This window comes from Sinocyclocheilus anshuiensis, unplaced genomic scaffold, assembly GCF_001515605.1.
Source record: "Sinocyclocheilus anshuiensis isolate Anshui unplaced genomic scaffold, SAMN03320099.WGS_v1.1 scaffold1024, whole genome shotgun sequence".
NCBI lineage: Eukaryota > Metazoa > Chordata > Actinopteri > Cypriniformes > Cyprinidae > Sinocyclocheilus > Sinocyclocheilus anshuiensis.
The window spans coordinates 1,115,289-1,132,594 of record NW_015552843.1 but is presented as its reverse complement, the minus strand read 5'-3'; the positions used below and the strand labels follow the sequence as shown (position 1 = coordinate 1,132,594).

Below are 17,306 nucleotides of genomic sequence, written 5' to 3'. Positions count from 1 at the left end.
ATTTCTTCTTTTGAGTTTAACAGAAAAAAGTAACTCATACAGGTTTGGAATAACTTGAAGGTAAGTAAATGATGACAACATTTTCAGTTTTGGGTGAACTATCCCTTTAAGTTTATTAAAGGAATAGTTCACCCAAAAATGAAAATTTGCTGAAATTGTACTCACCTTCAGGCCATCCAAGATGTAGATGAGTTTGTTTCTTCATCAGAACAGATTTGGAGAAAAGTATTGTAACATCACATGCTCACCAATGGATATATCTTATATAAATGTATGAACACTCATTCTGACGGCACCCATTCACTGCAGAGGATTCTCACTTGGTGAGCAAGTGATGTAATGCTAAATTTCTCCAAATCTGTTCTGATGAAGAAATAAACTTATCTACACCTTGGATGGCATGAAGGTGAGTAACCTTTTAGCTAATTTTAATTTTTAGGTAAACAAATCCTTTAAGTTTGACATTTTTTTGCATTGTTTTATACATGAACGTCTAAGAATAAACTAAATTTAGCTAGGTTTATGCTTTAAACAAGAAAAAATAAAAAAATACAGTGTATTTTCTAAAGTAAAGTTTATATATCCAGTAGACGGACCCTGAACTACTAGTTTGTCCTCACAATGACTCACCAGCACGGGATCTTCATAATGCGAGCGCTGAAGTAAAAGGACAGTGAACAAAACAAAACAAAACAACAATGAGCTCAAAGACAAGCACAACACAGAGCAATTGGCAAAATGTGCACTTTGATGCATTGCGCTTAACAAAGATCCAGTTCAGATACTGAAACAAAGACAGCCAAAGAAACCCAGAGTAATGAACTGACTTGCAAGAGCAAAAACAATACAAAGAAAAGAGAACATAATGAGCCGCAACTGAGAAATTAAGGGATGACACTCCATTATGGCTGATAACAACTTCCATTAGTAAGCTGGCAGGACAACGCAATGACAAATGGTGTGTGTTATGCTGTTTCTAATTATAGTGGGTATGTATGTGTGCGTATATTATTACCAGCAAGCAGCACAACAATCAGTGTGTTCCTCATCTATGTTTTCAGTGTTCTCAGAGGCCGTTTCACTGGCTGGAAGACTTGCTATAGCATGGGAAGAGAGTGAAAGATACACAGAAAAGGATAGGTACGAGAGACAAAGAGAAAGAATAATGTCGGCCACACATTGACACAGTTGACACAGAAAAGCAATCTCTATGCAATAGGGTCAAAGCACTTAATATGGGTCCAACCGAGAGATGTGATTTCTAGCCCCAGATGTAAATTACAAAATTAGACCAGACAAAGTTGAGGGGGGCTATATATAGAACAGCGGGGGAGTGAAGGGGTCATGCGTCTGGTTCTGATTGGCCGTACCGTGGGTTTCGTTTGAGTGGCTGAACCAGCCGAATTTCCCCCTCTTCTTATCAGCTAGGTCACGCAAGGTCACACCTGAGGGGAGATTGAAAGATCCAGAGAGAGAAAAAGAGTGAGAGACATGGAATAGAACAAAATGAGAAACGGAACAGATGGAAAAACAGGTGGTGGGTGGGGAAATCTTTACCTCAAACATCAATAGTGAGATGAGATGTTTAATGTATATTGGGTACTCAGTTTACTATATTTTTAACTGGACCTCAGCACAACTTCCACACAATTACAGTGCATTAAGTACAAAATTAGTTGTTCCAATTTAACAGACTTTAAGTATACCAGTTTAGTATACTAAAAGTACAATTGCAGGGTATTTTTATTAAGTACACAAATATGTAAATGTATTTGTAGTATACTTAGCATGAAATAAATGTATTTCAAAGACATTTTATATTTATTTTCACTAGGGCAGTTAAAGGTAAAATGTGTAATTTCTGCCACTCCAAACTGAGATGTACAAATAATGATTCATCTTTTGTGGTCCAGTTATATTGGTATTATTTATATAACAGTATAGTATTTATTATTATTTTAAATAGACTTTATTTTACATTTTCAATTTTCATTTTACTTTTACTTTAGGTTTCATTTCATGCTTTTTGACCTTTTTATTAGTCATTTTTATAATTTTTTTATTCAGTTGCCAATGTTTTAAGTTTGAGTTTTTCATTTAATATTGACATCTTATTTTAAATTATTTCAACTTTATTTCTATTAACAAAAACAGTTTGTAAGAGGGTGCATTTTTTACATTACATTTTAATTAAATGTGCACTATATATATAGTATAATATAATTTTTTTTAATATCTAGAATATTTCTATTTTATTTTTATTTTATATTATATGCCTCATTTTGCTTTCAAAATTAGGGTCAGAAATCATAAGATTAATCCCAATTATTTTATTCTATTATCTATTCTAAGATGATTTATTCTAAATCATGCAAAGTAAATATTCTACAGATCATATTTTAATTACTTGCTTTGGACTTAGTCTTTATAATATGATGCTTACTACTTTTCTCATATGATGTGAATGAGTCATTATACATCAAATTATATAGCTGTCATTCCATTTTAGTTAGGAGGCCCTCAGAAAGGGATAAACATACTTGGGGTCCTTGGGATCAAAAACCCTTTCTTACTTAATTGTCTCTGTATGGTAAACTGGTATAGGAGAAACAGGTGATCAACAATGAACAAGTGATATCAAGGACAAAGCGGTATAGATGGTTAAACAGAGGAAGAGATCTCACGTCTGTTCCCGTCCTCATCAAACTCATCAATGTCCTCAGCCTGAGTGATCCAGTCCATATATCCACACAAATCCTCCTCCATCTGCTGTTTCTCACGAAGCTTCTGGAAATCTCCGCGAGCTTTTACCTTCTCTCTCTCCTTAGAGAATTCTCTACACACAAGTATGGCCTGTTAGACAAGCAAAACAAACGCACACACGCACAATACACACTGTGGACTTTCACGGAGAGGTAAGCAGCACAAGGCAGAATCTTTGGGGAATTCTGTTGTCTGCAGGAAATCAAACTCTGCAAATCTGCTACTCTCAGCATCTGGGGATTGTTCCATTCAGGTGAGTAAAAACATCTGATATCTGCTGCTGCTGTCCTCTGTTAAACGATCACAGATATGCAAACAAGTTACAATGCACAGTTTATGATGTCATGAAATGCAGAAGTCTTAGCTCATAAATATTAATTGGGTTATGGACTAACTGTTTTAATACATAAATTGTCACATGTGATGTATCTATCATGGTATTCATGCTTTTAGAGTCAAAACTGAAACATAAACAATAACATTACGGTTAGAAATAGGCAAAAATCAACTAAATCAACTGCACACTATTGAGTTGCTATTTTTCTGCATATTTTTACATTTGTCAGTAGAAAAATGTGTGGATCATAAATAGGTATTAATAAATAAGTACACTACCATTCAAAACTTTGGAGTCAGTAAGAAATGAGTACTTTTATTCAGCAAGGATGGATTAAACTGAGCAAAAGTGACAGGAAAGATATTTGTTAAAAAAGATTTCAAATAAATGCTGTACTTTTGAACTTTCTATTCATCAAACAATCCTGAAAAAAATTCATCACCATTTCCAAAAAAAAAAATTAAAAATTAAAAAATTAAGCTTAAAATATTTAACAAAAATATTTAAGATTGAGTAATGGCTGCTGAAAAAATAAGGGTTGCCATAACAGGAATAAATTATAATTTAAAATATATTAAGATATTAAAAACAGCTCTTTTAAATTGTAATAATATTTTACAATATTACTGTTTTTCTGTATTTTTGATCATTGGTGAGCGTAAAAGACTTCTTTCAAAAACATATCAACGATCCCAAACTTTTGAAGGCATTCCCAGAAAATGCTTGAACTGATAAAATGTATATTCTGAATACAACACTGTGGATATTTAAAAAAGTGTTCGGGACAAAGTCAGCCACAAAAAATGATGACAACCGTACACACTTGCCCATAAACACATCGATCCTATCAACTCACCCGCTCAACACACCCAACACAAGGTTGAGAACAAAGAAGGATCCAAAGATGACCAGGCTTACAAAGTAAACCCATGGCAGCTCAAAACCAATTGCATCATTCATCTACAGAGAAGGACACACAGGCAAAGGCAACTGTATCAGTGTCATACACAATCACTTCCTTAAAAGATAATTATGTTACAGTCAATCTGAAGACACAGTTTACGTAGTTACCCAGTACAAGACGTCTGTCCAGCCTTCCATTGTGATGCACTGGAACACTGTTAACATGGCAAAGAAGAAGTTATCAAAGTTAGTGATGCCACCGTTCGGTCCATCCCACTTTCCCCTGCACTCGGAGCCATTGGCAGCACACTGGCGACCGTGACCCGCATACGCACACGGGACTGGATCATCGTCCGCATAATTATCTGGGAAAGATAAGAGACAGACAGATGGAGTAAGACAGAGAGTGACAGAAAATTCACATAAATATTTTATGTGAGTGTGTGTAGTTACCTGTGCCTATAAAATAGCAGGTGTGATGCATTCGTCCGATGAAGAGCTCCAATCCGATGATGGCATAGATGATGATGACAAAGAGGACAAGCAGAGAGATGTGCAGCAGGGGAACCATTGCCTTCATGATGGAGTTTAACACAATCTGCAGGCCTGCACACACACAGAGCAGAAAAATCCTCATAATAGAGCACAATCTGTAACCCAAAACCTGTATTTTTGCATAAGAAGAAACATTCCCATTCTGACTGTTTTTGTCCATTATATCAGTTTAGTATTTTATTATTTTTGCAAATTCGACAAGACGTGTTTATTTATTTTAGGCCAATTTTTCAATTACTAACATGGCATATACACAAATGTTCAAACGTTTGGGGTCAGTAAGATATGTTTATGTCCCTTAGTTTACCCAGACATGCATGAATTTGATCACAAATACAGTAATGTTGTGAAATATTATTACAATTTAAAATAACAGTTTTCTATTTTAATATATTTTAAAATGTAAATTATTCCTGTGATGGCAATCACATACATTTTTGTAACAATGTAATGTGTTGTCGTCCCTTTTGAGCAATTTAATGCAGCATTGCTGAATAAAAGTAGTAATTTCTCTTTTTAAAAAATCTTACTGACAACAAACATTTGAAAGGAAGTCTAATTTTAGTAAACAAAAACATTTTATTTAAAAATAATGTTCAACATGACAAAATGTGTGACTTGTCACACCATGAATAATCGTCAAAATAAAATAAAAAAATCTGTATCAACATTTTTTCAAACATTTTATATAAATGACTGACTGACTGAGTGGTTGATAGATTGATTGACTGAGACCAACATCAATTTACCTTAATCAAGACAATGGCAGCCAGAACATAATAGCACTACAGATGTACATAGTGAGGATTTTTTAATGTGTGTTTTCTGGCAAAAGTAATGGGTATTTGAACAAGAAGTGTCTTAGATCAATGTCACCTTGGCTTAATGGGAGAAGTGCCAGGATTAACGTGCAGGTGAGCACACGAGGGAGAGATACCATCATACATGCCAGTAGGCAGGAAAGATCCACACCAGCTTCTAAATGTACTATGGTGGAATAAGTCAATGGTTAACATGATCCTGTTTTCTGCCATCTTGACCAGCTTCGCCAGAGCTCTGTTGTACAGTAGCTAATGGAATTGTGTTTTCAGCACCATGGACAGCGCTCTTTGAAATCATCACCTTAGTATTGTAAAGACACAAGCAATAAATGGCTTTTTGGTTAGTTGGTCAATAGCCCCTTTGACCACACATACACATTCAGACTTTACTGGTAAATTAGCGTTAAGAGATCATGTGTGAACAGGACCTTTTTAAAAATACCGGTAAATTCGTTCTGGCAATTTACGGGTATGAGAAGTTGTAACATTACCAGTAAATTGCCAGAATAATGCTATGCGTGAACGCAGAATGTAGATTAGCGGTATGAGCACGTACAAGTTCAGAACGCGCTGACGTAAGACATCTACTCTGGGCCAATCATAACATTCTGACGCAGAAGACGCATTTACTCCGCACTGTGTATTTCAGTTTGAAGTCGTCTAATGATGTCTCTGGGCCAAAAGCAGCTGCATGAATGTGAACGTTTGACACAAAAATTAAAACATCAATAAAACACTGACCGCTTATACCCTTCCATGCTTACAAACACAACACCAGGAGGCGCAACAGTTTAAAGGTCATTTCTGGTTAATGATGTCACAGAATTTACCAGTAATTTGAAACCAATGTGTGAATGGTGCTTTACTGGTAAAAACACGAAACGTCATTGCCTGTGTGAACAGCACATTTTTTAATTTACCGGTAAAGTCATTCCGGTAATTTTATGGCAATTTACTGGTATTACTTTGTGAAAGGGGCTAATGATTCAGGAGCGTGTGTCAGCGGGCCTGATTTTGAAATGACTGCAAAACAGCACAGTTGCAACCATAAGTCAAGCTCATTGGTGAGGATGCTGAATGAATCTATAGACCCAAGTATGACGATAGAGAGGTCAGGCTACACCAGCCTCTCTGATCAATGCACAAATATTGTAACTGTTCAAAACACTGGTGCATCACACAAGCACATCACTCCATACAAAACATCTCAGAATACCTTCTTAGGAGCACAATAACATTCTTGTGTGGGGAAAATACCATTAAATAGTTCATAGCAATGTAAACCAGATTAAATCAGGCATCAAATTAAATTGCTTCATTTTCTTTCTATTACAAACACAAACTCACTGGGCACTCCTGAAACCAGTCTGAGGGGTCGTAAGACTCTGAAGGCTCGGAGAGCTTTGACATCCAGACCTCCCGGTTTCCCCGGCATGTGGGAAGTTGTTTCACCGGATTTATGAGTAGCAGTCTCTAATACCACACTGAACAACCTGCAAAATACAAACAACAAAAACAAATGTACATAAATATGGTTCATTAAATACATATTAAATAATAAAATGTATAATGTATTATTAAAGGTAAACTTATGATCTTACGTTAAAATCTGAACTTCAAATATTCATCAGATGAAAGATTAAAAACATTTGAATGCAGACAGTTTTCATATGTTAAATCTTATAATAATATTTAATAATATTTAGAGTGTTTGAATATTCGGTTTAATTTCACACTTACTTTTGTAGCGAATTACAAAATATATATTGTGTGTTTGATTGGTCCAGACGCTACACTTTCTTATATAAAAAACTAAAACTAAAAATAGACCAAAATTAGATGCCATGTTACTCGTTTTAATAAAACTGACTAAAACTAATGAATATGAGATGACAAAGGTGAAAAAAAAAAAAAAGTCCAGTCCAATTCCCAAATGGTTGACTCTTATACAAGCTAGGTTCTTTTCAGTGAATCCATAAAATAGAGCGTAACTGGTGTAGTCTCCAGCAATATCATCGAATTGATTGCACCGATACTATTTATACTGATCTGAGCTGGATAATGACATCACTGAATTCAATGATGAACTGCCTTTAACTGAAAATTGAGTGTTTACTATTGTCCTTTTGCATTACTGACACACTATTGTCCTATATAACACTGTAAAGCTGCTTGACTTTACACAATCTGTATTGTTAAAAGTGCTATATAAATAAAGGTGACTTGACTTGACTAGTCTGATTCCTGAACAAATGGCACTTATGAGCCGGTTCTTTTTAGGAAGTCAAAAACATACAGCTTGACCAGTGTCACCCGATTCCCAAACAAATGACCACAATTAAAGTGGTTTGAAAACATACAGCGTGACTAGCAAAATTCTATTCCCAAATGAACGTACTGAAGTGTTGTGGAAGCTGGCTGGGCAACAATATTTGTGGCACCTATCCCAGCTATCTTTGTGCTTTCATGCATACACACGCACGCACAAATACTCTTGGGATGGCATCAGTATTATAAGCAGCAGTACTATGATGTGTAATATCGTGTGTTTGGAACAGATCCAGCTGCCCATTAGCGGTTCTGTCTGTGAGCTTAATGAAATCTCCAATCAATACCAAAAAAAGCTCTCAAAATTATACTCAAAAAGGCGCTAAATGCCTGGCACAGTCATCTTCCTTTAGATAATTAACCATCACTCTGACCAACTGGCCATTAATGACCTCAGAACAGCTGTTTAGGCCCATTTTAGCAGGACGGACAGAGCTCTGGGGATTGTCGCTCTTTAAATACACTCTACGGTGTGCGCAGGAAGAAAATGAGTTTAAATAGCAACATACTATGAAAGACTGATTCTTTTTTAAGTGGATGAAACATGTATTTACACACTTCACATACACACACATTTACCACAGGGATGTAAAGCCTGGTGTGTGAAATTAAGGGTAGTGCCTATTCTCTGTAGGTCAGATTAAGACACAATGAGAGAGCGAGAAAGTGAGAGAGCGAGGATTGACAGCCAGATCTGACCAGATAATCCGAGAGGGAGAGGTTGAGAAAAGGGAGAAATTAGGGAAAAAAAGGAGGTAAAGAGAACAGCAGGACAAGAGTAGAATTGTGAATAAGAGAGCTGCTGCTGGCATTACACAACCTGAATAAAAATCATCTAGGAAAATTAATATGCAAGTGAATCATGGGAGGAAAGGCTGTGATGTCACTCCGGTTATTATGACTCATTTTTAAATTAAAAAGACAGTAAACAAACAAGTGGGGATGGATAGAGCAGTGAAGATGGTGCCGTACCCTATGATGACGATGACAAAGTCCAGTAAATTCCAGCCGTTGCGGATGTAGGAGCTTGGGTGCATGACGAGGCCGTACGCAAGGATCTTCAGAAACGTTTCGATGGTGAAGATGATCAAAAACACATATTCAACTTGTTCCTGGAGAGACACAAAGAGAAAAGAAAAGGTCAAACACACACATACACACATCAGATTGTAATTTTAAAAATGATTGTGAAAGGTTGATACAGTGGTGGCCAAAATTATTAGAACACTAGTATTTTCACCATCTAAAAAATGGTTTTATTTCAGTTATTTCTATCTTTTGCTGTAGTGTTTCCAAACACTAATTTTGCCATTAATTGTAATAATCCAATGAGATTTTGACAACAGCCAGTGCTCCACACAGAGATCTGATCTGATCATCATCCAGTCTGTCTGGAATGACATGAAGAAACAGAACAAACTGAGACAGACTAAATCCAGAAGAACTGTGGCAACGTCTCCAAGATGCTTCAAGAGACCTACCTGCAAAGCTACCTGAAAAAATATGCGCAGGTGCACCTATAGAGCAAAAGCTGCTTTAAACACAAAGAATGGTCACACTTTAAACGCAAAGGATGGTCACACCAAAAGTTGATTAATTAATAGTTAACTAGTTCATTTAGTTAATACACGTTAATTAATAAAGAAAATCTATTTATGACATTATTTGTGACAGCATCCTCATTTTACAGCATTTTTACACAAGTGCCTAAAACTTTTAAAAGTACTATAGCTTTGCAGATAGGTTTCTTGAAGCATCTTGGAGACGTTGCCACAGTTCTTCTGGATTTAGTCTGTCTCAGTTTCTTCATGTCATTCCAGACAGGCTGGACTTAACTTCATAATGATACAATCTTATATCCAATTATATAAAAGGTTTTAATAATTTTTGCCCTCATTATTTTATTTTAAATGAATTAAATGACAAATAACATTTTTAAACTAAAATATTCCATGTAGTCGTTCAATTAATATGGTCACAAATCTGACAAGAAAGCTTGAGGCACACAAATCATACCATCAAATCAATATTCAAAAGCAGATGCAATAAAAATAGCATATTTAGCATATTAATTGTTTACAGTAAAAAATGATGCTGTATATTTAGGCAAGTGTGTGCACTGGTGTGACCCCATGACCTGTTCACAACACAACGAGTGAGAGAGACAAAAGAGGGCCGGTCCTGAGCTTCAAAATGGGGAATCTGTGAGCGTTTCAAAGAATTACTAATCTGTCATCCTTTCCTTTCTCTCCCTCCCTCTCGTTTGCCACTGCTGGCGTATGGCAGCAGCCTGTCCACTGTGGCGGCACACTTTTGTGCACACACATACTCCCTCCACATAAACAAACATATAGACAGAAACAGCAAATTAACCACAAAAAACCCCACACCATCTGTACAAGACAGAGGACAATACCATATGGACAATAATAACCATACTCGCACACACTGCTTTCCTTGATTTAATGTAAAGTGGCATACAGCATAAACTTCCATTTGCTGGACCATATGTCTCTGTCTAAAGAAAGCAGAAGCTTTAAGCAAACCGACAGGAACAGAACGTCCATGAACTATTTCTGAGGCTCTCAACTGCATATTCCCTTTCTTAGATGAGCAGACAGACCATGACAGCATTCAAAACCTTTCTTTGGCAGACAAATAAATGCAATTAATTTGCATAAATAATAATAATAAATAATATATGTTTAAATTATATATATATATATATATATATATATAATCTGCAGGCTAGGAAAATTAAACTATAGGCAATATTTTGACTTCTAAAAGTCACTATTCAGTGCTTTTTTTTTTTTACATAGTGAAATGTCTTTGAATTATCTTATTTTGGAGACTTTTCTCAGCACATATTGATATGTGCAATTAATCGCAATTATTTAGTCTGCAAATCATCTAATTATTTCAATTAAAACTTGCAGTCGATTGACAGCCCTGGTAATTAGACATACAAGCTTAGAGTGCTGAATGCCTTTGAGTAATGAACCGAAGACAACAAGATGATGGACAGTAAAATATAACAAACAATATGGCAGAGGGAAAGACCAACCAGCTCTGTGAGAGAAGAGACTGACAGCAAACACACACTCATTAAATACATGCCCCCTCCTTTGCACCTGGAATCCAGGATGTGTTGCTTTAAGCATCAGAACAAAGATGGAGAGCGAGAGAGAGGGAACGGGGTGATGGGGGAAGGGTGATGAGAGACAGGGGAGGAAGAGTAAGCTGCTTATCGGGACCAAGAGCATTTAGAGCAGCCAAACGAACAGGCAGTTTGTACAATCTCCCCTGACCACCACTCTCTCTGCTCTTTCTCTTTTACATCATTTGGGTGTCCTGTTATCCTACAAATATACAAAGAGGAAGACTAACTCTTATCAAGCATTACTCTGTTTTCCAATTTCAATGCAAACTTGTTTCCTCTGTGGGTATTATTGGCACTTTGTGGACATTAACTGAAGGGACAGTTCACCCAAATATTAAAATAATGATGTCATCATTTACTCACCCTCATGAGTCATTTAAAAATTATATGACTTTCTTTTTACTGTGGAACATAAAAGGTGATATTTTGAGAAATGTCTTGTCAGAGGGCCTCAATGTCATTCTTCAAAGTATCTTCTTTCATGTTCCACAGAAGAAGGTCAAACAGGTTTGGAATAAAATTAAGATGAGTAAAGATCTATCCCTTTAAATTCACTTTGGACACACTTTCCCCCTTTAAACTCGGTCATTAATTTAAGTAGTCCACTAACAATGTCCAACAGTGAACATACTTATACTGTATAACAGAAGATAATTTGTAATTTGTTCATTACCATTAACCATTAAGAATAATTTTTGAAGGATCGTGTGTCACTAAGACTGGAGTAATGGATGCTGAAAATTTAGCTATGCCATAACAGGAATAAATTAGTTATTTTAATGAGTTTAATTAATTAGGAATAAATTAGTTATTTTAAATTGTAATAATTTCTCACAATATTGCTATTTTTACTTTAACTTTGATCAAATAAATGCAGCTTTGATACGCATAAAAGACTTCTTTCAAAAACATGAAAAAGTTGTATTTAAACCAAACTTTGACCTGTGTGTGTATATATTGAAATGTAACAATGAAACGAAAACATGAAATATAACAACTGCAATGAAAAGAAAGGCTAAATGCTATGAACTTCATATCACAGCATATGCTACTGAGCATTAGCATTAGTTACAGTGTTACTGAAAAGCACTGTGACTTCAGGAATACCCATAAGCCCTTGTACTTGAATAAGTTTGTCATGTTTGTTTGGTCAAAGCAGAGGGACTATAATTAAAAGATATTTTAGCTCTATTTCTTTATCTATGTTTTATTATAAAAATGTAAGTCACCATTAGGTTCCCGTTTGCTAATATTTCAGATTTTTTTTTTCAAAGAAAATGGTTTCAAAGTGGTTGACACAAAGGCTCACTGCAATTACTGCTTCCTAGAAAGCATTGGTGTTTTTCTCTTGATATGTAAATCTAGTCTGTATGCAATTCAGCGAGTGAATATTACAACCCCACAAAAAAAGCTGACTCTGGAAGAAAACACTGTCATTCGTTCATTAGCTCACAGCTCACTACACTGTGATCTTTCATCTGGGATGCACATTATGCCCTGTTGTGGCTCTTTTGTCACTGCGGTGTCACTTCTCTTACATTTGAATGCAAATTCTTTTTCTATAAAAAGAAAGCGGTGCTCTGATGGGACAGGCATGAGGCAATGCCCGAGGGGGGTCGTGTTCAGGGTCCTGATCACATGCAGCTCGATTGGTCTCCTCTCTCTCATTTCCTATCTTTCTCTTCCTGTTTCTCTCACACAAGCCTTAGGGAAGATCCCCTCCACTGCAGAACTTCACAACACGTCGAGCATTTCAGTATGAATGGGGCGCAGTCATACGCGCCTGTACACTCGAGATGACAGCGGGACAAACTCTGAGGCTCACATCAGCAAAGATTTGGCAAAGTCCAGTGAAAGTGCTAGTGTGCCGAGATGTGAAGAAAGGATTTCTGGACTTAAACAAAAGGTGTTTCATTTGGTCCAACCCCTACTGAGAAACAATAGCTAGGGGAGCTTCTCTTTCGTTTTACGATTTCTCTCTCATCTCAGTGACCTTTGCATGCCCAAATGAAGCTGTAGTGCGCACAAGCTCATGCAGCCTCGCATTGTTGCATGCCTCACTGCAGCCGTGGATAAAAAAGGCACTCTGTTTCCTCGATGCCACTAATGTGCAAGCAAATTAAAGCCTTACAGTCTCAGATACAGGTGCCAACATCACAGTAACACAGGGAGATTTAAACCAAAAATGAAAATGATGTCACCACTTACTCATCCTCGTGTCAAAAATGTCTCTTTTATGCCCATACAATGAAAGTCGGTGGAGACAAATGTTCAAAATGTCTTCTTTTGTGTTTCACAGAAGAAATAAAGTCATGCAGGTTTGGAAGAACATGAGGGTGAGTAAACAATGACTGGATTTTCGATTTTGGGGGAACTGTGCCTTTAAGAATGGCTGCTGAGTGGATCAAATGTGACGCTCTCTGATGGGATACAATGAGAGGTTGTGAGATGAGGGGGATTACAGAGTAATACTACATCATCAAACAGCAAAAAAGAAGGGTTTTTACCTCAAAATGGCAACTGATTTTCAAATTGTTATATTCAAAGTACAAAGCTTCTAGAAATTTCTGACACTGGGACAGCAGTAGGACTCAAAATAGTGTGGCTAAAGTGAGTCACATGACAAAACGCTCTTGCTTGAGGTCAATGCCCCTGTGTGTGTGTGTGTGTGTGTGTGAGAGAGACATGTGTGTGTTTCTCTGTGCATTTGTTTGTATTTTCAGAGGGATAACAAAATGCACACTAAACTTTACCAACTTTAGTACTTATTACTAAATTGTCACAATATTGCTGTTTTTATCATATTTTTGATTAAATACATGCATTGGGGAGCAAAAAAAACCAACAAAAAAACTACTGACCCCCAAAAAAGTATACATTATTACTAATAGTATACAATAGTAGCTTACATTCTACATAAAATGTAAAGTTCCATACATTCTTAACTTGAGTTATCATGTCTTCCTGTCCAAGCATCAACAAATGTCTTTCTTTGAAATGACTCCACTGTTATCTTTTCTGTTTTAATAACTTTTTTTTTAATCAAATCACACCAGCATTCTGAGGGCAGAAAAATTACAAATATTGTGTCCATTCTGAACATGTGGTTGCAATATTACACAAAATTAAAGCCACTGTTCTTCTGTTTAGACATACTGTAAAACTACAGTCAGAATAGACCTAGCTAAGAAATGAACAAAAACCTCTTCAAAGTTTTTTGAGAAAAAGAGCAGAGCTCAAAACCAACACATCTGAAACAGGAAACAACCAACCAGAGAGCTACCAAAAGACACAGCAGAATGAGACCAGAAAAGACCAGCTAGGACAAACCATTAGAAAAGAAATGTATATTACATAATACATAAACACACATGCTTCTGAGTCTGACTGCACCTGAGATCCATAACTCACCTCCCAAATGGGTCAGCAGGAATTCGGTCAGCGCTCTGTTCCGGGCACCATCCCAATATATCTGATTATGAAACAACACCTGGAAGGGAAACACCTTCTCGCTCTCTCTGGTGGCTATTGCACACTTTTACCTACTTACAATATACAATTTTTCAAACCATATCTCATGGTGGAGCTGGGGGTGGAGCTGAGCGTTCCCACAAGGTTCAATAAAATACACTAAAGGAACTATACTGAAGGAACTTACCATTAATGTTTGCACAAAAACCTAGAAGTTGGTTGTCCATGAATGTTCTTCAATCCCTTTTCAGTTCTAAGCTGAACTGAAATTCACACCACCCCAATTTCACAGTCTCGAGAGAGAGAGAGAGAGAGAGAGAGCAATACTTACAAGGTCATGGTTGGTGGCGTTCGAGTCGTCTTCGGGAAAAGGCTTGGAGACCCCCAGAGCAACACAGTTAGCGAAGATGGCCAGAAGAATAAAGATATCAAATGGTCTGGAGTCACATGTTAAGGTGAATGTGATCTTATTAGAGTGCCATTACATTCAACAGGCATTATTTAGCAAGTTACAACATGTTTTTACAACAGATAGAGGTAAACTGTTTGAAAGCTTAAAAGTAGTAGTTTAAGCTATGTTTTCTGTCATTGACTGAGTTGTAATGGATACTTCCACTCTACAAGGTGAAGGGCGGCCCTGCGGATGGGGTTGTTTAATTTAAGGCAGAAAAGAGCTCTGGGTGCGCGTTGGACTTGGTTGGAGCCCTGGACCTGCTTCTTCACATGGTGACTCTTCTTCTTCTGCGTTCCAGTGGAGCTGGTGGTGGAGTTGAGCGTTTCCGTATGGTTCATCTTCGGCCGTTCATTCTCCTCCCACTCGTCTGTTTCTTCCTCATCGCCCTCATTGCCCTCTCCTCCACCACTTCCCTCCTCCTCCTCCTCCTCCTCCTCTTCCGCTTCGCCACCACCCTCCTCTTCCTCATTGGAGTACCCATTCCCTAAAGACAGAGGTTTAGTCACTTAATGAAGGGTCATATGTCTGGATGACACAGCAAACAACCAGTCTCTGAACGAAAATTAACTAATGCATTGGCAATGAGTGACAAGGATGCATTAAATTGATCAAAAGTAACAGTAAAAACGTTTGCAATGTTACAAAAGATTTGTTTCAATCAAATGCTGAACTTTTGAACTTTCTACTCATCAAAGAACCCTAAAAAAATCATGTATTAGGTTTTCCACAAAAATCATGATTTTCACAAAAATATTAAGCGACACAACTTTTTTCAACATCGATAATGATAAGAAATCAGCATATTAGAATGATTTCAGAAGGATCGTATGACAGTGAACCCTGGAGTAATGGCTGCTGAAAATTCAGCTTCGCTATCACAGGAATAAATTACATTTTAAAATACATTAAATTAGAAACAGTTGTTTTAAATTGTATTATATTACTGTTTTTACTGTATTTTTGATCAAATATATGTAGTCTCCTCGAGCATCAGAGACTTCAAAAACACTAAAACTTCTTATCAACCCCAAACCCTTAGAACTTTAAAGTTCACTTAAAGCACCAATAAGAACATACATTAAGCAAACATGTGCTATTTTAGTATTCGGTAGAGTTTCCTATAAAAGTGAAACCCCCCAAAAAAATGTCCTGTTGCCTGCCTTGTCCTGAGATGTGATAAAGCATCAAACAAAAAAAGCTTCTCTCCTACAGTATGTTAATAAAAAAATTTTTTCCAACATAGCAAGCTTAGTCACTTAGTTTGAATAAAATTGCAGTGGTCCAAAATACTGCTTCACATTACATCAATCCTGATTGGCTGGGATTGTGTGAACTTTTCTTCGAGTGTCGACAGAAATGACTTGTTATTTGTCACCAGAGCTTAACAATAAGGATTTTTTTCCCGCTCACTTGCATGCCAGTAGTTAAAATTTCTACTTGCTTATTTGCCCTAAAACAACAACAAAATAGTAATTGGAAATGTATCATCTTAAATGTATAATATTTACATTTTTATTGCTCATTTTACAAATAAAAAATAAATAAATTTCTTACTCTTACACATTTTTAATTCATGTAATTTTTTTCTTTTAGATTTTTCTTTATTATGATAGAACAGTGTAGAGCTGACAGCAGGTGAAGTGGAAGAGATGGAGGGTGTGGGATCAGGAAAGGTCCACGAGCCAGTACTCGAACTCAGGACACCTGTGTCGCAACAGTGCTGTATGTCAGCATGCTGCCCACAAGACTATCGGCGTCGACTCATTCATTACATTTTTTATCAAACTTAAGATATAGGACTGACCCATCAGGGCAGGTGACAGTTCAGTTAACAGTTCAACTGCCCTGGCCTGAAACTCTCCCCAAACTGCCCCAGGCCAGTGGGTCATCCTTATTGTTGAGCCATGGGTCTCATCACATCACACCTGTTTAGGATGCAACGTAAAGAGTAACAAGTATTGGTTAGAAAGAGTACTGTAAGTCACTCAATTTTACTATATTTTCCATGGCAATGTCTATCTGAATAGTTGCTACAACAAGTGTTCCTCATCATCTGGACACAGGAAAGGAGTGAGTGATAGAAAGGGAAGTAACAAAAAACTATGAAACTCGAATGACTCTGGTCATATTAAAGAGGGTGAGCAAGATAAAGAAGACAAAGCTTTCTAATCTGCCACAGTCTCTGATGAATGGGAGGCCTCTGCACTAGGTGAGGAGAACCACACAGTAACAGCTGTGACCTACTTCCCACTGTGAGAGGGGGTGCAGAGCGGGATTCTGGGCCAGCGGTTTCATATGTGAGTACCTGTGGATTCATGATGTTAGCCTCTAGCACAGCTAGCTGACAGCTAACAGAGAGAGTCATGGGTAAAGGGAGGGGCAAGAGAGAGAGATCGCGAGGACACTGTGCAGATAGCGAATTATAACTTCATTATATGCATAAGACCTCTGAGACTGAAGGGAATTCTATCAGCCAGAGATAACAGCAATCAGTACTTTCATTGAACATTT

At 36.9% G+C, this 17,306-nt stretch overlaps 1 protein-coding gene across 1 annotated transcript in view; it reads right to left on the bottom strand.

The window, feature by feature from the left end:
* The window catches only part of cacna1fb (calcium channel, voltage-dependent, L type, alpha 1F subunit), a 41,658-nt gene that overhangs the window by 21,525 nt on the left and 2,827 nt on the right, over positions 1-17,306 (bottom strand). Inside the window, exons 2-12 of the mRNA XM_016459841.1 lie at positions 14,952-15,279; positions 14,673-14,778; positions 8,680-8,819; positions 6,727-6,872; positions 4,457-4,609; positions 4,172-4,368; positions 3,957-4,060; positions 2,685-2,836; positions 1,371-1,445; positions 1,016-1,097; positions 631-657 (exon numbers count right to left, since the gene is read on the bottom strand). Of these exons, the coding sequence (XP_016315327.1) occupies positions 631-657; positions 1,016-1,097; positions 1,371-1,445; positions 2,685-2,836; positions 3,957-4,060; positions 4,172-4,368; positions 4,457-4,609; positions 6,727-6,872; positions 8,680-8,819; positions 14,673-14,778; positions 14,952-15,279 (1,510 nt within the window). The remainder of the gene's footprint in view (positions 1-630; positions 658-1,015; positions 1,098-1,370; positions 1,446-2,684; positions 2,837-3,956; positions 4,061-4,171; positions 4,369-4,456; positions 4,610-6,726; positions 6,873-8,679; positions 8,820-14,672; positions 14,779-14,951; positions 15,280-17,306) is intronic.